Raw genomic sequence first — 26199 nt, forward strand, 5'->3', positions numbered from 1 at the left:
ACAGACAGACCTGAATTTGAATCATGGCTCACCCTTTAGTGACTTTGTGACCTTGGGCAAGTTTCTTTAATTTTCTAAGCATCAGTTTCATCTTCTATAAAATGAACAATACATATAGGTCTGGCTTGAAGACTGAGATAATACATATCAAGTGTTTAACACAGCGCTTTGGCACATTACTAAATGCCCAATAAATGTTAGCTAATAAAATAATACATGTGAAAGTGCTTTGTAAAAAGTTTCCCACAAAATTCCTGTTGGAGATGATGGGACAGAAGCCATCCACACATTCGTTCTGTGCTAAAAGCGTCCACTTTCCCTTTGCATCTGATATCACAAGGAGCAGGCCATACTGCTCTAACTCTTCAGGATAGGGTCATCAAGACCAAAATTAACATCACATTTTGATGTTTTTTTAAAAACTGTGTTCCAGGGCCTCAGACATTTTACAGAATAATCTATAAAACAAAGTAACAGTTGGATGTAGCAGCCTCTTTCATTTAATTTTAAGAGTAGCAACAGATTGACTCCAGAAATATCATGCGGAAATCAGCACAGATAAGGAGCTTTGCTAAAAGCTTGGCTGCAATATACGCTCATGAATACCTAATTAAGCCGTGCAGTGTAATCAACCAGGAAGACTACAAAAGAACAGCAAGTCACAGCAAATGATAAATCATTACTTAAGTAACACAGACAGCATTAAGTGCCTCAAGTCAACAACAACCTTAAGATCAATAGTATTGTGAGATAAATATCTATGTAGGGCAGATCCGCTATTTTAGAACACCTCTTGGTGCTTTCACTTCCCTCTGTTGGATAATGAGTATGACAATTCTTTGAGCCTATAGCACTGTCTTACTCTTTAGTGAAATATTTGTTGAGGGGGGTGTATATACATGCATGTATACACACATGTTTTTATGGGCACACATGTATAAGCATGTACACTGAGTAAATTTCCCCTTAACTGTCCCAACGAGTATCCCTCTGTCCGATTTTCCCCTTCCAGTCATCTTGCACAGTGCCACAAAAGAGCTCTTTCTGAAACATGAATATGATCATCTACTCTTCTGCTCTAATATTTTCCCATTTTTTCCAAAGTAAAATATAACTCCTTGGCTGAAATTGTCCCTTTTATGTCCTTTAAATGCACACACACACAGCCCACGTCTCCTTTTCTGCCCTAGTCACACTGTTTGCCATTCTTTAATGGGCCACCTTTCTCTCACCCTTTTACCTGTGTACAGTTGCATCCTTCGCCTGAGGCACTTTCGTTCATTTTTGAAGACCCAGTTCAAATGTTGCTTCTTGTTTGAAAACATCCCAGCACCCTCAGGTAGAACTCAACTGTTCTCACCTCTAGGCTCCTTAGCACGTCGCACCGGACCTTTGTTCTGTTTCCAACGTCTTTCTCCCACTAGGGCTGCAGGAGCCTGGAAGCAGAGAAGAGGACTTGGCTCCTTTCATGTCTCCGCACCTCGCTGGGTGCCTGTCAGAGAAAGTGCACAGGGATGTTAGTCAACTGTTACCCGTAGAACTGGGTTTAGGATGTGTGTTTATTACTGTGGGTAAAACTGATGATTAGCATGTCTCTTTCTTCTGAAGTAAAGAGAAATGGCAGATAATCTTTAAAAAATAAAGAGAAAGACTAATGTGTTTAGACATAATGTCTGTGGTTCTTTGTGTTCATTTTTTTTTTTTTTTTACCTAAAGGAGAACAAAAAGCTTATTATGGGTCTGTCAGGCTTCATTTTTCTTGTATTTTTTTAATATTAGACACATGGCTAATTTTTATATTTTCCCCAATTTTTTCGCTGTGTGCAAAATATTTGGATGTCTATGCCGTTCTCTGCAAAAAAGCTACCCACCTTCTTACATTTTATTTTGGAGTCATGCACATCCTCACATAACTTTATTCTCTTGATCTTTTTTGATCTCGAGCACCTTTCCTTGACTTTAAACCGTTTCTTTCCTCAGCAAGCGACTGGCCAGACAGTTACGCCTTTCCCAAGGTTGCACACTGTATCTGCAGGGCCATAGGCTAAACTTGGGTGTCTATCCAGTGAGTCCGGTGATCACAGCCTCAGGCACAGACACACAGAAGATGTTTCCTTTGTACCCCCCAGACCACCTCACTGCACCCCTCCCTCGTTCCCTCTGCCCCCAGGTCCCTGTGTCTTCATGATGTCTTCAGGCTTCCCAGAGTCTCTACCGTGGTATACATACCAGGATCCCTCAGCAATGTCCTGTAGTCCAAAATGATTGATTTTCCTCTTCTTCTCCACCTTATTACAACTCTTAAGTCTTTAGTGACATTGAACCTGTTTCCAAGAGAAAAGAAATTTTCTTTTTTTTAGGAAGATTAGCCCTGAGCTAACATCTGCTGCCAATCCTTCTCTTTTTGCTGAGGAAGACTGGCCCTGAGCTAACATCCATGCCCATCTTTCTGTACTTTATATGTGGGACGCATGCCACAGCATGGCTTGCCAAGCAGTGCCGTGTCCGCACCTGGGATCCGAACTGGCAAACCCCAGGGCCGCCGAAGCGGAACGTGCAAACTTAACCGCTATGCCACCAGGCTGGCCCCGAGAAAAAAATTTTGATAAACAAATGCTTACAGAGTTGTGCTAAGATCATATCATTATTATCCATTCTGGTATTTTCACATGTTAACAGTCTGCTTGATGAACTGGAAATCTCTGCTGATAGTATTTCAGGTGGTCTGGCTGACTTGTTTGGCCAAAAATGGGGCAGGGAGGTTGGAGATGGCTTTTGGGGAGGAAGAGGCGAGTCATGCCTTGGAGATTTATGTATCTATTAGAAAGTACTGACCCAGCACCTTTTATGTGCTAGGCATAGCCAGGATATGAGGTGGGAGGGTTCCAGCAACGTGTTGTACGGATGCAGATGGCATGCCTCCCCTCTAAAACTATAGACATAATGGATAAAATATTACCATCCCAACCCCAGCCCCATTGTTATTATACCTGTGCCTGAAGAAAATGGAAATCCTTTTGTGTTAGAAACAAATAGAAATCAAAGCCAGAACAGTAAGTTTGGGCTAATGCAGCCAGGCCCCCTGGGATCTCAGTCTGGATACAAGTCCTAGGAATTAGGTGCTGAATTTCCAAGATCTCAGGAAGAGATATGTGGTCTTACATGAACATAAAGCTTGGGACCTGGAATTGAACCCTTTCCCTAAAGCCTGGAGCTTCAAAGAGCTATCCTTCCATGAACAGGCAACTAGAAAATTCCAGCCATAAACAGGGAAGCAGCAAAAAACAAGTTGGGAGCTTGAGTGGAGGAAAATAAAGTCACCCATGAGAAATCAAAATCCCAGGCTCATGCTGTGTGTGGTGTGGGGGCCAGATTTATCCTACCCGAACGACTTGGGAATCCTCACACAACAGATAGACATGAAAACCAGAGGCATCGAAACCTCTGGGAATCCGGCAGAAAGACGCACGCTGGACACTTTCACAACTGCAAGCTCTTAAGACACATACAGCTTCTTTTCCTCTTCTCCACCTTAATACAGCTCTTAAGCCCTTAGTGACTGGCACTGAGCCTGTTTCCAAGAGACACATATAGCACATAAAACAAAACAACTCCAACAAGATGGGCTCATGTTCAGAAATTATAAGCCATGTATGAGGAAACTGTGATGAGGGAGAGTAAGGAAATATAAGCAGGAGACGTAGCACTGAAGTGTTAATCCAAAACAGTGATTAAGGAACTGTGTTTAAAATGGTGAGAGAAAGAAGGAACTAGAACTGTAAAAGAAAGATGGAATGAAGTGACAAATGCTTGCTTAGATTTGTGAAAGAACCGAAAAGAACCTGTAAAATTGAAAAATACAGTCATTGAAATTAAAGCTCAAGGGTAGGTGAAGAGCAGAGCAGATGAAGTACAGCTCGAGAGAATCAGAATTTGTGGAATAGAGGCTAGGTAGCTCTGAGACAAAAATACATGAAAAAATATGGAAAAGCAAGTAAGAGACAAGGTTAGAATGAGAAGATTTATAGCATATTCAGAAGGAGAGAATATGGTGGAAAACAATATTTGAAGAAAAAATGGCTGCGATTTTTCAGATTAAATAAGCACACTGACACCCATGTGGGGTGGATAGAAACAAATCCACACTTAGCTACAGGACATCAAAGACAAAGTCTCATAAGCACCTGTCCTCAAGCAGTTTGAAATTTAACAGGAAATACAAAGAAATAAGCGATAACAGTGCGGTAGAGTCTACTGCAGCGGGTGTGGAAGGACTTCCTGGAGGAAGCAACATCTGGCCTGGGAGTCAGTAGGGAGTGAAGATTCAGGGGACTGAAGATTCTTCTGGTTGATTGGGTTGATGAGCACCTTAACCTACAGGCAAGCTGGCTTTGCCACCACAGGAGGTTCCCTCTGTCCCTTCTCTTGGTAAAACTGCCGTCAGGAAAGTCTGGATGCTGAGCATTTAGTAAAAAACAGTATTCTGGATGATTTTATAGACTGAAGAAAGTGTTTAACAATGGTGAGTGATATACAGGTTTCTTTTCTCTGGATAGATGTGAGACTGAAGGGGGTTTTTTGTTTATTTTTTTTTTTAGAAACTGATCATCAGTCCACACATATCTGCAGTCCTTTGACGTGGCTCTCAGCCATCGAGAAGTGGGGTGGGTTGGCCAAGGACTATCTTAATGTTGCTTAAATCTTCAATTCCAAGGCAGTGGAGGATGTGGTTATGTAGGTGGGCCACCACCCCTAAGGAGGCGGAAGAATAAAAAAAGGGAATCTGAGGACGTTTAACCAAGAGCAAGTGCTGAGAAGGTGAACTTCACTGCATTAATCATCCCGTTTTCTTTGTCTGACTAATTAAGGCCTTACTTGAAGTTCTGTAAAGGCTAATATTATTAAGTCATGGTGCTGTACATAACAGTGAGAATCTTTTTGAAAGGTATTTTGTCACATAGCATCCTCTTATTCAAGTTCAGTTTAATAAAGTTAAAAAATTTACCAGAAGTATAGAATGATTAACAGATTTACATTCAAGTGATGCCCGAGAATCCTACGTTTTATCATCCAGAATATTTCAGAGAAAAATAAAAGATACAGGGAGATTCTTCCAGTTACCTGAATCATAAATCACCTCCCTTTGTATTTGAAACAGGGTGTCCCGTGGCTTGCCCCTAGTGGTTAAATCTGCACTATTGTAGCTAGTTGTGCAGATTTTAGAGCTGGTTATGAATACAGAAGTCTGTCTGTGCTCCTGCTGTCTATAATCCACATGCAGGCTGGACATCTTTGAGGATTAATAAGTATGGGTCAGTTTAGAGTATGTGTTGGGCATTGCCAGCAGCATAAAGATGGGGAAGTTTCTTAGCAAAGTCATAATAGAGGCAACTGTGTTTTCCCTTATTGACGTTACATTGAGACGGTCATTCACACTTCTTGCAATCTCATCTTCAGAGGGATTTCCACACTCACAAAGTTCTAGGGTTTCAAAGTAGAGGGCATAGCAAACTCATTGAGGTAAACGTTGGAAAAACTTGAATGAGTTCCTAATTCTGTTTCTAACATGCCAAGATGCTTAATAAACTCTTAAATTTTGTCCTCATTGTTCCTATCTGTAGAGCAGGACTGTGTTCCTGGCCACCCCATAAGAAAAATGGCATGATGAACTGATAAGTAGTTATAGGAAGCATATATATGAGATCGGTGTTTTCCTACTTTTAAAAATAGGTAATCACATGAAATGTTAATCATTTAAATGTGGTGCATGGAAAAGAAATATATTAACAATTGTGTGATGACTTAATAGGAACTGGGTTGAATCCCAAAATAAATCTGAATAGAGAATTTTTCAACAGAGCCAGCATGTATTAGATATTTAGCATATGCCTAGCATTCTATTATTCTCATTTCAGAGGCTACAGAAGAAAAATAAAATGTATTTTCTCTCCTTGAGTTACTTATGAGATCACTCAGTAGACAAATGGATGTGAAGTCAAGAATAGGTTAAGACAATGATGAAATGCCAAAATGTAGATAGTAAATGCTCTCAGAAGTCAAAGGAAGAATAGTAACGTAGGGAGTCTTGTTGTGAGGGTGAGGAGACAGGTAGGACATAAGCTGGGTCCTTGAAGGATTGGAAAATTTACAAGGTAGCAGGAAAGACATTCTGGGCACAGCCTAAGGTAAGAGGCAGGAGTCGTCGCTGCCTGGAGAAGGGGGCTCTTCTTACAGAGCCCTGGGAGGTAAGTATGTATAGGCGAAGGTGGGCCCAGACTGTGAAGACCTTATGGAAAAAGAAAACTTTGAACTTCAGTGTTTGGGTGATATGTGCTCGAGGGTTTTGAGTTGGTAAGGGAAATGACAATGTGGTATTTCAGGAAGTTTGAGGATTCAGTAGACATGATTAACACAGAGAGGGAGTGGTGTAAGAAAGTGAACTGAACGTACCTAATAAATGTCAGACACTGTGCTGCATGTTTCATACACATTTTTCTCACAGAAGACTTCTGTGAGTTAAACCTCACAGAAACTCTGTGAATTAAGTGCTATCACGTTTTTCAGATGTAGAAACTCAGGCCCAGATTGATGAGTTGCTAAGGTCCCACAGCTAGTAAGTGACAGAGGTAGTATTCAAGCCCAGTGCCGTCTGACTTCAGAGCCTTCGCTGTCATCTCATCATTGCCCTTTGTTGAAATAGCAGAACCACAGCTCTTCTGATTACCCAAACCATGCTGACGTATCTTGTTCCTGGAAGTTTGAGTTAAGCAGAAGTCATGTGTGTGTGAAGCAAGGCAGCATATTTTGTGTAGTCAGAGATCTGATCGAGAACCTTGAAACTGGAATGACCTAGGTATCCAACACTCCCAGGAGACAGACTCACAGATCCTTAGTGGCTATGGATTAACTAGACTTTCTCTGTTTTTGTTTTTTTTTTCCAAGATTGGCACCTGGGCTAACAACTGTTGCCAGTCTTTTTTTTTTTTCTGTTTTATCTCCCCAACACCCCCCCACCCCCCGCCCCTTACATAGTTGTATATCTTAGCTGCAGGTCCTTCTAGTTGTGGGATGTGGGATGCTGCCTCAACATGGCCTGACGAGCGGTGCCATGTCCGCGCCCAGGATCCGAACCCTGGGCCGCCGCAGCGGAGGGTGCGAACTTAACCACTCGGCCACGGAGCCAGCCCCTAGAATTACTCTGTTGATTCAACAAGATATAATAGCCAAAGAATATTCAAGAAGTCTTTAAACATCTGTAATACAAAGCATTTCATTTGTTAATTTATCTTGAGAAATCTTCACAAGAAAATCGTTTGGATGAATGAGATATTGACAAGGTAGAGCTAAATAAATGTTTGTAACTACCATGGAGTAGAGAAGGCAAAAATGATAATGGCATATTGCCCCCGCTTCCTTCCTCTGATGGAGGTTGGCCATCCACCCTAACAGTCGCCTACAGCCTTTATTGATTTCCAGTGTCCTTTCATCCTCCAGTCTCTGTCACAAGTTTCTGAGGTGCCCGATTAAGTTTCTGAGGGAGGCATGGATACTGCTGGCAGTGTCTGGAAGAGGTGGCAGGAAGGCTGTTGGGACTGTTGAGGCCAGTAGCTCTGCGGTGCCCCCTGAGTTGGAATGGGTGCTCCTGGGTGCCGGCATCCTAGAGGCCTGTGATAGGTTAGCACTTTTGGAAGTCTCAGATTATGGAGAAAGTAGAACACATGGCAGACTCATTCTGATAGAAGAATTGGACAAACTCTGTGGGCAAGAAACTTGCTTTGAAATGGATTCTCTTTAGCTTGAGAGAGAAAAGGACAATTGATGTTTTACAGTGTCCACAAGGTTTGTAAACTTTTCAACCAAACAAGCATTTTAAGTGGAAGTGACTGTTTTTAGTATTAATATTTCCTTCAGATTTTCATTGAAGACTCAAACATCAAAGGACATGTTTAATCTGAGACAATGATGTTGGGAGGAGAAGTTTTTAAAGGGTAAATATATAGTGTGACGTTTTTGTGCTGTTTTTCTAATGATATTTAGTCAAAATAACAAAGCCCCTTCTTTTTAAAAAAAGAGTTTTATCATTAGGAAGAGAAATCTTACCAAGGAATCCTACTTGCTAAACTACTAGTTATCCATATTGTCTCCCTTTTCTTGAGAACTATAGGAGGCCAAAGTCAGACTCCTTTCGTTCGTGTGTCAATGTCAGGTTGCAGCCAAGCCTCACCTGCCTATTTCTTTTTTTTTCTTGAGGAAGATTTGTCCTGAGCTAACATCTATTGCCAATCTTCTTTTTGTTTGAGGAAGATTCGCCCTGAGCTAACGTCTGTGCCCATCTTCCTCTGTTTTGTATGTGGGTCATCACCAGAGCATGGCTGATGAGTGGTATAGGTTCACACCCGGGATCCAAACCCAGGCCACCAAAGTGGAGCGCTCCAGACTTTAACCACTGTGTCACAGGCCCGGCCCCCTATTTCTTTTTTCTCTAGTCCCCATGACCAAACTGCAAGCCCTAAGAATAGCAGATGGATGGATCAGACTTTTAAATGGTGTTTGAATCATTCAATTCAGCCTTATATTTTTTAGCATTTCTTAAGTACTTAATTTCTCAAAACTGCTGCTCCATGTGTGTTATTGCTGATGATAAGTGTGTGTGTGTTTGTGTGTACCCTGGTGTGCGTGTGAACTTGAGAAAATTTGAACTTAAAAAATCTGCTTGAAGGGCTGGCCTCGTGGCTTAGTGGTTAAGTTGGGTGTGCGCCGCTTTGACAGCCTGGGTTCACGGGTTCGGATCCCGGGCATGGACCTATACCACTTGTCAGCCATGCGGTGGTGGCGTCTCACATACAAAATAGAGGAAGACTGGCACAGATGTTAGCTCAAGACACATCTTCCTCAGCAAAAAATAATAATAATAATAAATAAATATATATATACTTGACAGATTTCACTATTTAATTACTTCTACAATTAAGATATGGCTAATAAGAGAAAGTTAGTATTAAAAAAAAGCATACCTTTAGTTCAGTGTTTCCTCTGTTTATTGTGGTTCTATATATGTCTTGAAAATAGAGCCTTTCCTTAGAGGAATTTTAAATTGAATACCAGGACACAGAGTGTGTGTGGGTGTGTGTTTCTGTGATAAATCCGAACATGGTCTTCTCAATCTTAAAATTCTTCAAATTCTAAAAGCTTAGAAATTGACTGATAAACCAAATCATATTATATTTAAACTGCCCTCTCTTTAGTGGGGTTGTGTTTCCACTTGAAAGATATATATTAGAATTCTCCAGAATCTTTGGAACTTAAGCTTCAATTTCTCTGACCCTACAGAATCTTAGACCAGATCAGGAATGGGCAGCCAGTCACCCTGGTGCCCCTTACATTGTAACTATAGTAGCTGCTGCTGATACGTTATTCTCTCTCTGGCATTCGTTTCTTTTTCTTGACTCTGCATTTCCCTCTGTTTCCATTAAAAAGTGTTTATTCTTCAGTAAATAAGGGAGTAGCTACTAAACAGTGTAGTTAGATGGAGGCAGTTGGGTTGCCCTGTGGACATATTCAGGCAATTGCGTGTTAGGTATTTGGTAGCCCGAGAATGTGTAATTCTTTGACTGTGTTTTTAAAGTACTCTTCTGAAGATGTTCAGCATTTTCTGGTTCTTTACTGTTCCTGGAACCTGCGTACATAAGTCAGCAATATCATGCTGTGTTAAGGAATGCAGGATGCTCATCAACTCTGTCATTTGCTTTTGCTTAACCTGTTTCATTTTAATTTAATAACATTGTTCAAATGCTAGATCCTATGCAAGGACCTAAGAATACAGGGAGAAAAGATCTTGAAGTTGAAAAGATTGACTGCTTGGACCTAGTCGTCAGGTTTCTACCTCAGATTCTGCCTCTCTGCTCCAGCAATTTAAAAATGACTCCTGCTCATTTTTCACGTTTGATTTTTTTTGTTTTGTTTTTACATTTCTTGTGCCCTTTTAGTTCCTCCCTTTAAAATAATTGAGCCAATTTCTCAGTCCCTTTTTATTATCATATCTAGATCTATAGTCTTCTGAAGTAACTCATGCTTGGAGAATCTTCTCCCCATCACCACCCCAGTGAGTTTCATTGCCCTTATTCTAGCAGTTCACTTTTTACAATGAAGCTCTTTGTGTTCTTGGTGATGGTTCCATATAATTTATAGTCTATGTGCTTTCCTTGGATTGACATACCCTTCCTTTCCCTACACTGTGCTAGAGAGATCATTTAGGAAATTGAGTTGAATTGGGGTCTAGGGCCCAAATTATCTACTGCAAATGATAATTTTTAAAAAGCTAGATTTTACCGTGAAAGATGATTGACATTCATTCAACTCATTATATATAGGTTGGCATATGATTAGTAGTGATTATATATACTTTCAGAATGTAAGTCCCATAAAGTACAGTGTAAGTCCATAGTGTAGATCTATTCTCTGCACACTGAATTTCTGAGAGATGCAAACCATTGGAGGGACTTGAGTTCAAAATACAAATCTTGTAAATTTCCAAATTTCCATTTCCTTTGCTCATAAGAACCAGGTACATTGATGGCAAATCTTTGTCATCTTGCTGTGAATTTATGACACACTGATTGAGCAAGAACTTGCAGGAATTTGTAAAGGGAAGTCATTGAGGCCCTGTCTTTAGCAATTTTGGAGGATGTGTATATGTGTGTGTAAAAAGGGTAGGGGTGAGGGGGTCACAAAAACCTTTGGATGAGAGTGGGAATGTGTGTGAGAAAACCTTTCTACTGTTTGTTTAATAGGTCTACGAAATGAGAACCATCCTTGGGAAACTGGTCTTCATTAATTCAAGAATCTGCTTTGTCAAATTCTTTATTTCTCATGTTAAGATTATTTGAACTTCTGCTTAAATAAATGTTAGACCATTGGACTTTGCCTGATTTGCTATTCTTTTCAATGGGAAAAATATTCTAAACCCTGAAAGGTTCCCCCTTGGATAATGTGGCGAAAAAATGTTGGTACCAACAAAGTTTTCATTCAGGTCACCAGTCACTTCTTCCCCATCTGTGAGACAGAATATAAAGCTGGATAGGCTTCCCTTTTAATAAAAAGCCCAAGACTAGGGAGCCAAGTCACCTATTAAAATTACAGTATGACAGCATATATCTTAGATTTCTATTTGCAGCCTTCACACTACTTGTGTTGTCTTAAAAGTCACAGATAGCCCTTGTACAATGGAAAGATTGTATATGTTTGGATTCTTTATTATAAGCAGCAGAAACCAACTCCTCTTAAGAAGAAGGGTCTTTATTGGAAGGGTATTAGGTATTCATGGAATTGATGAGATCAAACAACTAGGCTTGGGATAGACAGGAAACAAGGCCACTCTGGAAGTCCAGGAAGCAAGAACTACCTGAAGGTGTTTGTAGGAGTTGCTGTCTGGGCAGGAAAATGGGGGCGCCAACCATTCTCAGCCGCCTATCCTCCGGCTCACAGGAAAATCACCAGAGGGAGTATCTAGTTGGCCTAGCTTGGGTCATCTTACTACACCTTCATGGAGGGTGGGTGGGGCCCTGCAGGTCTTCTCCAAGAAAGGTCGTTCTCCAAAGGGAAATTAGGGTGAACGTGTTGGGAGGATGTTATGCTAAGCCGCCAAAAGCGACAAATGACCACCACAGGGTAGTGGAGAGGATTAAATGACAGAAAGCCAGTACTAGTTTTCCTTTGTAAATGAGAGTTAGAAAAATGTGCTCAGGTATGTTGGCTACTAGGAATGGCTATCTGTCTCTGTATCTCTGTATACCTGCCACCCTTCCGTTCTCTCTTCTCTTTTAGTTTGGGCCTAGGAGGGCAGTGCTGTTCTGATGTTGATTTGAACACATGTGGGATCCTAAATATGTCCATCAAAGGGGCTGATGGTGAAGCTGTTGTACTTTGATCCATTTCGAGAAATTCCTTTTTTGTAAGGCCTTTTTTCCCTGACTGAATCAGTATTAGCCTATTTACCTTGTGGCACAATTTACTAGTTAGCCTGCCTTATCCGTAACTGCCCAGTTATGGACAATTTTGTATTTTAAGTATGTTTATCAGTAGCCATACTTTTTACCTTTTAGATTCATCTAGATAAATAAATTCATCCCCCAGTCTGATTTTAGTTGGTTGTTGGAGTTGATTTATATATGCAGCACAGAGTTACTAAGTAAATATTGCTTAATGATTGAAGCTATAACTTTAAGGGAATATTAAGATACCTTGCTAAACCTTGTTACTGGAGAAATGGCAATCGAATCCTACACCTTAGTCTGATATTCTCCATTTTAAAAGGAGAGTACAGTCTTTCAAAAGGAAATGAATTTTAATGTCCTGGAATGTAGCGAGGGCACGTATCTTTTCACTCATCTGTGAACATTTAACAATATTTATAGCATACCTCCTGGGTATAAGAAAAAAATGATCAAATGTAGTTTTTATCAAATGAATTTTTAAATGATGACTTAATGACACTTCTGTCTAGTCCCTGTAAAGCTCTAAATTTCTGTAGCTCCCACCATCAACTTCTGAACCATTAGTCTAATGCTAAACAGAAACCCTCTAGACATTTTGAGTGTCGCTTGGGGGTGTCCTGAAAAGTTGACCCACTGTGTTTCTCTTTCAGCATCCAGTGCTTGATGAGCCGATAGCTGAAGCTGTCTGTATTATCGCAGACACGGATAAGTGGAGCGTCCAGGTCGCCACCAGTCAGAGGAAAGTGACGGACAACGTGAAACTAGGCCAGGACGTCTTGGTCTCTAGTCAAGTGTCCAGTTTACTTCAATCCATTTTGCAGCTTTACAAGCTTCACCTCCCTGCTGATTTTGTAAGTATTTGTTCTCATTTTATCAAAGAAATATAGTTTAAAAAGCACTTTTAACAATATTTGGATTATAAAATCACAAATTCATATGTATTATTTTTAGTATAATTGGACATTAGCTTAAGTAAAAATAGAACATGCAACATAAAACCAGCAAACAGGATAGATTCCAGTAACAGTAGCACTTCCACGAAACAAATAACAGAGTGACACAAATCTTTTTGAACAAGGTATATGGGAAAGTAAATAAGATGGAGAGCAGGGATCAAGCACAAAAGTAAATTTAAAATCCTCCTTTGGAGAACTCATTAGTTCTCCTTTTGTTAGATGGATATCAAGCAAGCCAGCTTCTGAAGGGATTGTAGTTCCTTTTGTTCAGAGACCATCCTCACAAAGTTGTTATGGATAAAATCGAATATTGTTTGTGTAAACGCTTGAAATTTTGAAGTACCGTACCCATAGAAGAGGTATCAATTGTTCCTTTTCAAATGGGATTTTAAAATCACTTTCATAATATTGTATTAAATACAAGCGACAAACAGAGCCTGTAAACTTCTATCAACAGCTCCTCCTCAGTCACTGGCATTAGTATACAAAACAGATTCTTTTCAGTATGGATGTGTGTACAGAGAGATTGAGAGAAAATATATTTAGACAGGGGGGAGAGAGAAAGGCTTCAAAGGTAGAAGAGAGGCTTAGGGGCGGATGGAGCTAGGAAGAGCAGAGAGGGCAGCCCTCGGGCATTAGCGCGTGGATGGAAGAGCGCCTGCCTTCCCCCTGCTTCCCCCTTGTGTACACTGTTCTCTCTGTATGACGGCCCCAACCAAAACATCTGTTACCTCCCTTCTGGCCTCCACAAAAGATACAGAACTATTTATCAACAAAATAGGAAGCTGAATATAAATTACCTACGCTCATTGCTAATGGAGTGGTAAATTTCCTGAGTTCTTATGACCAAATCTTACCATTGCACCACATTCCTCAGAAATAGTCAAGACTCTTATGGCCTTGAAGGAGATGCTTTGAATACTGTCTGGTTGTCGTCCAAGTAGTGGCAGTGTGGCAGGATAGGGAGACCCCTGAATGTAACTGGGTTACAGGCTGAGTTCTGCTGTTGATGGCTTGTCTGATGGTGCACAATCCTGAGCGTCTCTGGACCTCAGCTTTCTCATTTGTGAAATGGAGATAGTACCTATTCAACGAGCATGTTGTGAGAATCCTCTGAAACTCAGGGCTAAGACGCTGCTTTTGAAACTGTCGAAGCACATGCCAATAAGAGCCACTCTAACAGCCAGTGCACAGTGGCCAGCACACAGGTTGTGGAGACCAATGGCCTGGAGTCCAGTCCAAGCTCTGCTGCATCCCAGCTGTGTGACTTCTCAAAGTCTCAATTCCTTATCTGTAAAGCTGGGGAAATAATAGAACCTATCTCATATGGTTATGAAAACGAAATTAGATAATTCATGTAGAGCGCTTGGAATACTGATAGATGTTATAAGCTCTCAGGAAACAGCTACTATTAATATGATTGTTAATAATAGTTTCATGAAAGAATCTTAATGGTTGTGAAGACTGACAACACCTTTTCACTAAAATCTTTATTTGGGCTTTAAACTGAAGCATACTCTAGCAGGACGTCCGTCCCAGGGACAGTACGAGAAGCACTTAGGGGTTGCCATGACCTTATTTTTGTTCTGCATTTGTAGGCAGTTTTTCTTTCTAGTAGCAAGTTGCGTGATGCTGATTTAGAGACCAAAGTCTCCTTTTCTGTAAGGGAAAAAAGAAATATTAGATTTTATAGTGTTTTACTGTTATATTAGTGTTTACCAAACTTTTATGTGTTATTCTATAACACATAGATGTTGTTACATTTGACTTCATAGTTATCCAAGCAATACGTTACTGTAGCTAATTCTTTTTGCTTCATTTGGATTGAAGTATATTTAGCCACGTAATACTACCAAGTGACTTATTTACCCCGACAAAACCAAGATCAGAGGAAATTCTATCTGCAGTTTAAAATTCTCCTTAAAAATCACTTGAATGAAACACTTGATTAAATGGCTCTTGGAGCCTTCAGTATGAAAGAACGTAGCTATTTAAAATTTCAGAAGTTAAAAATTGAAAAAATCCATCTCAGGAATAAAATCCCAAAAAGGGGAGGAGGGAACCCAAAACAATTCTGTTTGATAATCAAGGCTTTTAAAAAGTTTTCTAGACGCTTTGATTTCAAGTTTAGTAAACTTCCCATCTAGACCAATGTTCTCTTTATATCCACATTGCCACATGCAGTTTTCCCGAGGCCTGTGAAAATGCTGTAAATTAACTGTTTTAAAACATAAAGGATTCAATGTAATGTGAATGTTCTTTTGAATATTTTATAACACTCTTATTAAAAACTTTGTATTTACTCCATGAGGAACTGAAACTTAACAGGAGATCCTTTCACTACTTAACTCTGTTTACTTGGGGGAACATTTTTGTGAGAATTGGTGAAATCCTCACTTTGATGATTATTCTTAGTCACTTACCAGTTGTGTTTCATCCACCCAACACAATGCATTAAGGTTTTAAGCCAATGAAAAACTGAAAAAATTGCATCTCTAATAGATACTTTTTCCATGTCACTGATCAGTCCAGATGGTCAAGATCAACATTTTCAAATGCATCTGTTAATCTTTTTACCTTGAAAATAGCAGGTGTAATGGTCTAGAATAAAATTATGTATGATGGAATTAGCCTTGCCAAAGCCATCAGGTGTCTTACTGAAGATGCTTGCATAGCTCTGCCTGCCAAATGGGAAAGCATTTGCCTCTGGTGAAAGACACAGATGGTTGCTATTCTCTAAAAAATGAAGTTGGACACAATTCCAAGGGTAGAGATGTCCTGAAAATAATTGCCTTTTCTTTATTGTTATTAAAGACCTAGTTAAAATACACTCTTGAGAGAAAAAAAAAGTTCAAAATAACCTTATTTCAGTCATTTTACTTCTGGGAATGTATTGCACCAAAATAATCTGAGATATAGGAAAATAGTAATGACAGAGATATTCTTTACAAAATTATTTATAATCAAAACTGCAAATTGCTGTGTGTGATTAAGTAAATAATGGTAAATTCACATTCTCAAAAATTATTGAGCCATAAAAATTACATTGATAAAGAATTTTTAATAACATGGGGAAAGGATTATTAGAAAGTTTTTAAAAAGCAGGAAATACGTGCACTTATAGAATGATTTCAACTATGAAAAAATGCTTTTTAAAAAAGACTAGAAGATGTATATAAAAATCTTAATAGTCGTTAGGAAAAGTAAACTTTATTGTTTTACAGAAACCTATTCTCATACCTACTAGTGGTAGGATTTGAGATGGCTTGTTAAGTGTCTGTGAAAGGGGGCAGATTATAGCTGTGTACTTAGAAATGAATTAAGAGAATTTTCCAGGTCGTAGAATACTGGCAGAGATTTGAATCCCAGCCCTCATTGTGAATGTTATTGGCTTCACAGTGTATCATGCATCTTGAAGACAGACTACAAGAGATGTATCTGAAAAGTAAGATGCTGTCTGAATATCTTCGTGGACACACACGAGTCCATGTGAAAGAATTAGGTGTCGTACTGGGGTGAGTCCTCTGAAGTGCCACCATGTCTCCCTGGGATGGGCCGGTTTCTGGCACTTGTGTACCCACTGACCCTCTTAGCCTGCGCCGCCCTAAACCTGCAGGCCCTGGCGCCCCACTGAACTGTCTGGGGTCCATCAGATGTGTGCCTCTGCTCCTCCCCAGTGAACAGCACGTTCCTTGTGTTCGATGCTGGAGTTTCATACCTGGAAACAAACGCAGAACTTTAAGCTGGTGGTACTTTATGTTAGTCTTCTCCCTGGATTATTTTATGCTTGGAAGTGAAAATTTTAATCCCACTCTGCCCATTGCTACTCATTTCAGTACGATGTTGAAGTCGCAAGCAGTCAGACAAGTGGTGGCAGCTCGTGTTTATATTTCACTCCCTGGAGGAGACAGGAAAGGCCACCCTCCTGGGCTTTCAAGGGGCCTGTGTGCACGACTGCAGGGTGACTGTACTCTCCTTCCTCTCATTATCAGCCCACCAGAAGGGGAGGCGTGCTAATGTCACTCATAACGGATATCATCTTCCAGAGGTCCTTTGCTGTCACTTCTCCAGGAGAAGAAATTCTGACTTTTACTCTCTGCCTAATTTTTCAGCAGAGAGCTAACAAAAAGACATTGTGTATATGGGGAATTGTACCCCTTACTTATGATGATGATTTCCCTAATTTTGGGCAAGAAAATAATGTGTACATAACATCGACCTTGAAATTCTCTATTAAGCCTGCTAATCAGGGTTATTTCGAGACTCAGGCTTTGCATTCTTGTCAGCCTTTTCGTCTTTCACACCCAGGATATGACTTACTGTATTGTTTGGCTCTTAGCATTTCCTGTCATACATTTTTCTTACATACTTCATTTAAAAAATATTTTCCCCTTTTGAGGCATTTGCTTTTGCAGTTAACTTGCAATATATCTCTTTGTCATATTTTTTTCCCTAGTTTTTTTTTTCAACCTCTTTACCAGCCTTATACTTTAGTCCTGCCTCATTAGGTTTCCCATTGCCGGATGTGTGCCTTGTATTTCGGGGACTTCTCCCGGGTCCCTGACTCTGACAGGTGTCCATCATCAACACTGTTAGAAGGATCATAAGGACTTATTTACCCTCATCTCTAGGCCCTCCCACTTCAGTATTAGTGGGAATCATATCCAACCTCTCTTTAGCCCCTTCCTCCCATAATCAGGGCCAGCAGCACTAAAAGTACTGGAGAATGTCTTGTCTACCCTGAAATTAGATTTGTAGGGGGCATTACTGGAGAAAGCATAAAAAAACTCCATGAAGTAATGCCAGCTACCTTTTAAATATTTATTTTTAATTTTTTATTTTTGGAATTCAATAGAAAGAATCAGGACATATTCCACGGACTGAAGCAGTTCTAATTTTTTTCAGGACATTTGGCAGCATTGAGCCAGGGACCACGCTGTATCTGCCTCTGCTTTAAGAGAGGCAGCCAAAGCCACGTCCGTTGATGCCGTGATCTCTCTTGATTCAGTGTTTATTAGTGTCACTTTGCTCTCAGAATGTCGTGGCTCAAATGCCTAAAGAGGATCTAAGTTGTATAACCTGTTGAACAAATGGTTTTTGAAGAAATTCCCACCTTCCTCATTTTCCTAAGACTAACTTGAACCTAGATGCAGAGTCAGTCTGCATTCAGGAGTGTTGACGGGAGGAATGAGGAGATGCTGGAGAAGGTGTTAAAGTACAGCATAGTGATAAGAAGAGTTCCAGACTTAGAATCTGGTGGCCACCCCTGCTATGGGAAGAACAGCTCTGTGTCCACACGTGCGCAGCACCCCTCCTGCATGACCCTTGCTCCCTTGGGCAGTGTCCACTGGGAGATCGTATCAAAATAACAAGTTTATCATCTTTCCATCTATTAGTTTTAAGCAATGATCTGGTAAGCTTGGTACCTAGCAATAATACTTTCCTGTAAAATCCTGCTACTTTAAAGTAATATTCTTTTCCTTTCTCAATCTTCAGGATTGAATCGAACGACCTGCCTCTGTTGACTGCTATTGCCAGTACTCATTCTCCTTACGTCGCTCAAATACTCTTATAAGCTAAAGCTCAGGACAGTTCTTCCTTGGAAGAAAAAAATCAGATTCTCAACTGAAGAAGAATAAGCTCTCTGTGACGTCAAAAGCATAAGAAGAGCAAACAGAAACAGTCATTCCACCTCTTTGTTTTGTTTTGTTTTATTTCGTTGCTTTCAAGTGGATGCTTCATTGGAAGACTTAGGTTTACTTGACATAATGGCATGTGTGTTTTCATGGACACTTTAGGCCTTTTGTCACCGGTGAATCAACAAAGAGAGTGACCTTTTTGGTAGGAGGAAACACAAGCACTACACTGAACACTAAGCTGTTGGTACAGATTGGCTGTGTGTTTGGGCAGAATAGTGACAAGTGACTTTGGAGCAGGGGGTAAACAATGTATCTACCGTTCTAGTAGGAAAATGTGACAGAGTGTAAGCATGAGCTCTCCAAACTGGGGGAAGCATATTTTGCTGTTCTAAGAAGACAGTCAGAACAAGGACTCTGGAATCCAGGTCGGAGTTTGCTTTTTACAAAAGGTGAAATAAATAAAGCCACGTTGTGCCATCTTCAACTCTGGTGGCTATAGGAGTTACTGTCTGACGTGAAACATGAAAGAGGATTGACTATTGGGAAGAGAGTGCTTTAGGACCCACTGTTTTCGCGTCTTGGAGTTTACCTTGTTTCAGATGCAACCACAGGTCGTTTAGAGATGGATTGTTGGTGCAATAAACCCAGGGATCAATGTAGCATCTTAATCCCATCGAGATGTAGTTTGTAGCAGCAGAGTGCATAGTCTGATACCATATGTTTTATCCTGATACTTTAGAGCTTTCAGCAGCCTTTTTAAGAGAGGCCATTTACCAAAGTTATTTCTATAAGCTCGAGTGTTTCTGTTGCTAAATTCTTCCAGCCGAAGCCACTTTCTTCCTATAATAGTTAATACAAACGACTATTTACACTTTAAAAGGCACAGCTGTTGTGGTGGGAAATGAAACCTGCAACAGTTCAGGATGACTAATGAAAGTAATTAGTTTGAACATTTATAAACAATCCATGTGTGATCTAAATTTTTACATTATCATCTTTGTGCCTTCTAATCCCTACGTCCTTTTCAAAACACCTTTCCAGAAATTAAATTACCCTCTCTAAAACCTGCCAAAATGAAGAATTGTTTATTTAGTAGCATAGTTCAGCTTTTTAAAAACTTTAGTTTTCTGTTAGTTTATAAGAAACTTTACTTAATTTCCTGACCATGAACTATGACCATGTCAGACTATGTACTGACATCCAGGGCAAAGGAAAAGACTTTAAAAAATTGATCGTTAAAAGACATGAGCTAATGTGGTAAAGCAAACATTGTTAGAACCTTGCAGATCTCGACTACAGTTAATTATGACCAGGTTCTGATCTCCTTTCACTGTTTTATGAATTAATTCCAGTCCCTTCCATGTATTTGTACCTAGGAACATGAAGTAACTTCCATTTTAGGGGTTAGAATGACTCTAGATTTTCTATTTGATAAAATCCTGATCCCAAACACCAAGTTACATAAGATTGTCTCTTTATTCTTTTACAAATACAAGTTAACTATTTGTTTCAAAGAATATAGCAGCAGTACCAATGGAGAACAGGTATGTCATTTCTTAGGAACAATTCTTAGGAATAGGTCAGAACTGCTACCTTCCCTTCTCTCTCTCTCTTTTTTATGATGTGAAATGTAGATGGGTGCATTAAGGCTCTTAAGATCTTTAATTTTAATTTTATATCTTTCTTTCATAAAATTGAAGTTTTCCATTCTGTCTGTATTTTTCTCTTTCCTTTTGTCTAACATCTGAGTTCAGTGTTTTAAATTCTCTAGCTCCGTGACATCATTGCCTGTTATATTACACAAAGAGGATGAACCTCACCTGTGGCTCAGCTCACTCATCAATTGTTTTTCATTACGTGAGAATAAAGTGTAATAGCTGATGTTACATTGTTTCCATCTGCACCAGTTTAAAGCATTTCTCTCATCTCTAGTTCCCTTTTCTGTGTTTACACGTTTTGGGCACTTTCTCTCATTCACCACCTTCCAGGGTTTCATAGAAAATAACTAGATACAAAATCAGTTCCTTTCTAGTGTGTACATAGTGGCATGTTGAAAATTAGACCCATGTAGGGGGATATCGGGCTTTGAATGGCTGGTTCTAAACTCCATATGTAAAAGATTTAGCCCAGCCCCCTCAAAGCCTGAGAAGATTTGTCTCCTAATCTACTGGTCCAGAACTCTCTCTTGGAAAATGTCTGTTGGAAAACTGCAGGTGGGTCACATGTGGGGGTTGTCTCTGTGACGCTCAGGATTCCAGTCAGGACCTAATCCTCACGTCTGTTGCCTACAAAAACAGACCAAGAATGTTGCTGCTCTTTCATAATCCTCCTCTCAACAACATTCAAGTTTTGTTTGTCTTAAATTCAACCTCTTCCCAAAAGTGGAAAAGAAAAAAATCTCATGGAATTGTGTTCAGATACCCACTCACACACCAGATACCCCCGGTGGCTTCATTCTGTCTTAACCGAAGAGGCAAGAAAGGGATCCCGCCCTCTCCAATGCCCACCTCAAGAAAAACAGAAAAATTAAAAAAAAAAAAAAAGAAAACTACCTCAGTTGACAGGATTCCACCTTTAGGGTTTCTTCAACTTTTAAGTCTTACCTGTTGAGTGTAACTTTTGTAGCATCTTGCTTTTCTAAGCAAGCTAGTGAGGCATGACAGAGCAGAAGTGTGTAAATGTTACTGTGATGGACCTCTTTCTAGCATGTTGCCGTTTTATTTTTAATAGATTGACGAGTGATATGAATGTAAAGATAATTGTGTACGTTTAAACATGACAATGAAAATTTAAAATGTAGCTTCCATACTTGTGCATAATTCCAAAGTATTTTATTTTTATCAGTGTTAAATAGCTTTTTGTACAGGCTTCAATCCATTTTTCTGAAGTGTGCTGTTTTTTAATGAAAGTAACTATAACCTTTTCACATCCCATGGAACTGCCGTTTACACATCGCAACTTTTTAAACTTACCGTATTTTTCAAAATTAACTCTTTTGGAGGGAGGGAAATCCCCGCTTGCTAAACGATGCTGAACCGTTGTTCAGGCTCTTCTAATTAGGTCCTGAGATTTTATAAAGTTCAGTCTCTAGCTTTTTAGGTTCTTCACTAGAGTTGGTTGTACATAAAAATAAAGAATATAAAATGACCCCAAAAATCTTTTAAATGTCTAGATTTTCCACTAATATGTACTTTTGAAAGTATTTTGTTCATGCATACTTTCACCATGAAATTGAAAAAGTCTTTAGCTTCTTTTGGTAAATGTGAACCATTTGTTTTTTATTGTGCTTTGGGGGAGGGGATATTTTAATATAGTATTTGCCTAAATCAAGCAGCCCCTCTGAATGTTCATTTTAAATGTCAAATTTGGTGAACCATATATCTTGGAAGCAAGATTGCAACATGCTTAAGTTTAAGTGGTGTTTCAAAAAGGAGAAAATCCGGGATTTGTTATTATTGAAGCTCCATTAAGACAAATTAATAGGACTTTATATTTTTGATCAGTTTAAATAGGTATCAATGTCAATGTATGGAAAATTTTTCTTAAAACTTGTTCATGTATTATTTTGATCCATTTTTCTGTGGCATTTGGTGCAATAAACCTTTTGAATTTATCTTGAACATTTTCCTGGTACTGCATGTGATTGGTTTGTTTTATTTAATCTTGAACTTAAAAACTTGGAGGTCTCATTTTCATTAATTCATGCTGAAACAAATTCATTATATATGTCACTGGTTTTCAACAGGGGTGTTTTGGAAATGTAAGAACATTTTTGGTTAGCATAAGGATGGGTGAGAGCTAGTGGCATATCATGGCTGGGGGCTGAGGATGGTAGGAGAAATGTCTTGTACTGTGTGAGACACCCCACGGGATGAGGAATTGTCCCACTTCCTGCATGACTTTTTTTTTTTTTAAGATTTTATTTTTCTCCCCAAAGCCCTCCAGTACATGGTTGTATATTTTCAGTTGTGGGTCCTTCTAGCTGTGGCATGTGGGATGCCGCCTCAGCATGGCTTGATGAGCGGTGCCATGTCCGCGCCCAGGATCCGAACCGGGGAAACCCTGGGCCGCTAAAGCAGAGTGCGTGAACTTAACCACTTGGCCACCTAGCCGACCCCACTCTGCATGACTTTTAAATATCCTGCTGGACATTCATGTGGGTGAAAAAACTGTTTATAATTAAACTCGGAATTTAATTCTGCTTTCCGTAAAAGCACAATGTATTTTTCACATATTTTAATATATTCTGAATTTTCCAGGAATGCTACTGTTGTATAAATTGAGGAAAGATTTTACTTTGTAAGGTTCAGAGTTTTAACAAGAATTGACGTAAATCTGGAAAACAACATTACCAACAGCTATGGTACTCGTGGAATCTGAGGCATCAGTGCAGTGTGTGTGTCAGCCTTCATCAGTAGCTGTTGTGTTCATGAAGACTACATACAGATGCAAGCATCTGCCTACCTCATTCTATTTTCTGTTCTACTCTACTAGCGCCCCAATGTCTATATATTAATATATGTTAATATAAGTTACTTCTTAAATGGTACATCTAGGGATTATATTGGTCTGTTACAAATTATGTATATGAGTAGTTTATATTTATGAATTTTATTTTAGGAAGGTAAAGGGCATTATAAAATATTTGCTATGAAAGGGATGAGATCGTTGATATATATAGTCTCAGGAAAAAATATGCTGTTAAGTGTAACTTTTGTAGCAATATAATACCATACTGAATCATGTTGTTTTATATAACATTAGGCATTTCAAAGTCTTTTTTGGATTAAGTGAAAGTTTCAAGTGTTTCCATATTCCCTCAAGAAGCTTTAAAATCATGCCATTGAGAAAGAACTTAGAAACACACATACACATCGCATTGTTTTTTGGTTCCCTGGTGTCTGAACTGTTCTGTCAGATGCTTTACATGTATTACCTTATTTACTCCTCACTCCTGGATGAGATGGGTGCTGTGACAATTAATTTTATGTGTCAGCTTGGTTAGGCCATGGTACCCAGATATTTGGTCAAACACCAGTGTGGATGTTGCTGTGAAGGTATTTGGAGTAGACTATGAGTAAAGCAAATAACCCACCATAATGTGGGTGGGCCTCATCCAGTCAGTTGAAGGACTTAAGAGAAAACAGACTGAGGTCCCCAACGAAGAAGGAATGCTGCCTCCAAGCTGCTTTTGGACTTGAGCTATGACATCATTCCTGCCTGGGTCTCCAGCCTGCTGGCCTACCCTGCAGATTTGGGATTTGCCAGCCTCCACAATCACATGAGCCCATTTTTTAATTCCTTAAGATCCATCAGTCTCTCTCTCTCTCCATCCTATTGGTTCTGTTTCTGTGGAGAACCCTGACTAATACAAGTACTTAAGATATCAATCCAGTGATAATATATAATGACCCAAAAATGGAGTTAGGTAGTCAGGAAATCGTCATCCCAAATTATAGGAAGTAGACTTGGAAGCAAAGATCTTTTAAGATAAAAAATGGAGTTCACAGCTATCCCTTAAGGGTTGAGATACAAGTCACATAGTCACTGAGTATGTGCTGCTAAGGAGATGCTGGAGAACAAGGGAAGCGTAAGTTAGAAACAACCCTCTGAAATGGCAAGGAAGGAGAGGGCGCTTCATTCACAGAGGAAGAAAAAAGCCCCCTCCCTCTGAAGATTGATCCCTGCAGACGTGTGTGAGCTCCTACCGCTGTGCATCTCCATCTGCTTTCTTGGGGACCTCAGGTCTTCAGATATCATCCCTTTCCATCATCTTCAACTTCTCAATCTATTGACTTTTTCTACTCATAAAGTGTGAAAACAAAAGTCGTTTCACCTGTATTAAACTTTTCTCCCCGTCCCCCCTCTGTATCCTAAATTTCTCCTTCCTTTGACAACTAAGCATTTTCTAGAGCTCTCTACTTGGCGTTCACTTCTTTACTTCCTGTTCATTCTCTACTCACTGCCACCTGCGCCACCCACCCCCACACACAAGGTCTGCGGTTCAGCCTCCACTTCCTCCCTTCCAGGCGTCCAGTCAGCACTGAGAGTTGTTGAATCTGCTTTCTTTGTGTCTCAGATGCATCACCTTTTCTCCTTTTCCTTTGCCTTCTTTGAGTCCCTTCTCATTTCTCAATTGAGTTGCCAAAATACCTTCTGAACTCATCTCCCTTTCATATCAAACAGTTCTAATCAACCTTCTTCCAGGCTGATGCCTAATCTTTCCAAAATGAAAGTTTAATCTGGTCACTTCTGCTTAAAAGTCAGCCCAGTAAAATCCAAGTGCCTTAGCACCGTGAGCTCAAATGACGCAGCTGGTCCCTCTTTCCAGCCTCACCACCAGATACCCCTCTTTGCACGCTATTATCCAGCCATGTTGAACCACATGCACTTCCCCAAAGGTACTAGGTTATCATTTTCTCTGTCCTGTCAATCCATTCTTCCTAGTCTCCTTCTCCCCTTTGCACCATCAAGTCCTTTCTCTTCCTAGCTCAAAAAGCAATTTAGTCAAATCCTCTAGCACCTTGCTACTCAAGGTCCCTGGACTAGCAACAACTTCATTGCCTGGGACCTTGATAGAAATGCAGAATCTCATCCAGCCCCAGTGGCCTAGAGGTTAAGTTCGGCATGCTCTGCTTCAGCAGCCCAGGTTCAGTTCGCAGGCACAGACCTACACCACTCTATCTGTCAGTGGCCATGCTGGGGTGGTGGCTCATGTACAAAAAGAGGGAGATTGGCAACAGATGTTAGCTCATGGCAAATCTTCCTTAGCAAAAGAAAAAAAAAGAATCTCGAGCCCCATCCCAGACCAACTGGATCAGAATCTGTACCTTAATGCTGTCCCCAAGTAATTCATATGCACATTAAAATTTGAGAATTACTCTTCCTCACTCAGTGTGAATGAAGAGATGAGGGAAAGAACATATCAATCACTGCGATTATACCCATATATTGGTATGAAGGGGGACAATGAGAATGTTTGCAAGAAAAGAAATGAAATAGAAATCGATGATGTTAGAAGTGTCTGGCACATACACATAAATTTGACAACACTTACAGCTATTATTTATGTAAAGAAAAAAATTAAAGATCAAGAAAGGAAAATAACAAATGCACTAGAAGATAGGATGTGAGGGACATTTTGTGACTTTAAAAAAAGAGAAATTTGAGGAAATATAGTAGAAGAAACAGTTTAGAAATTTCCCAATTGATTTTAAAAAAATATTTGTGAGAGTATTTTGGGTAAATGTGTATATACGGGAATGATACATACTGTTAAGTATCATAAATTGTACTTTGGGAAACATTGTAATTACCATCCAAACCTAGGTTTATAAGTCAAAATCCAGACTGAAGAATGTGAGTGTAAAATATCCCCATTTTCAGCGATCTGTCGTAATGAGAAAGTGTGTGATAGTGTGTATAGGTTTATGCTTTCAAAATTTTCCCCAAATCCCTCAATACCATTGGCAAATTTTTACTTTTTCAAGGCTGCTTTCAGTGCATACTTCTGATTCTTGCAGCATAAGACTGGAAGATGTGCTGGCATCTCAGGTAAGTGCGGTAATGGTGGCCACTCATGGGTGGCAAGTGTGAGGCATTATGTTAGAA

The 26199-nt window shown here is 39.7% G+C and overlaps 1 protein-coding gene across 5 annotated transcripts in view; it reads left to right on the forward strand.

The window, feature by feature from the left end:
- The window catches only part of FNIP2 (folliculin interacting protein 2), a 135844-nt gene extending 113636 nt beyond the window's left edge, over positions 1-22208 (forward strand). For all 5 annotated transcript variants that reach the window (XM_046656037.1, XM_046656034.1, XM_046656035.1 and 2 more), the window contains 3 exons: positions 12644-12844; positions 16349-16464; positions 18446-22208. In XM_046656037.1, the coding sequence (XP_046511993.1) occupies positions 12644-12844; positions 16349-16464; positions 18446-18524 (396 nt within the window). In that variant the 3' untranslated portion in view covers positions 18525-22208. The remainder of the gene's footprint in view (positions 1-12643; positions 12845-16348; positions 16465-18445) is intronic.
- Positions 22209-26199: the final 3991 nt, after the last annotated feature.

Source organism: Equus quagga, chromosome 3 (assembly GCF_021613505.1).
Source record: "Equus quagga isolate Etosha38 chromosome 3, UCLA_HA_Equagga_1.0, whole genome shotgun sequence".
Taxonomy (NCBI): Eukaryota; Metazoa; Chordata; class Mammalia; order Perissodactyla; family Equidae; genus Equus; species Equus quagga.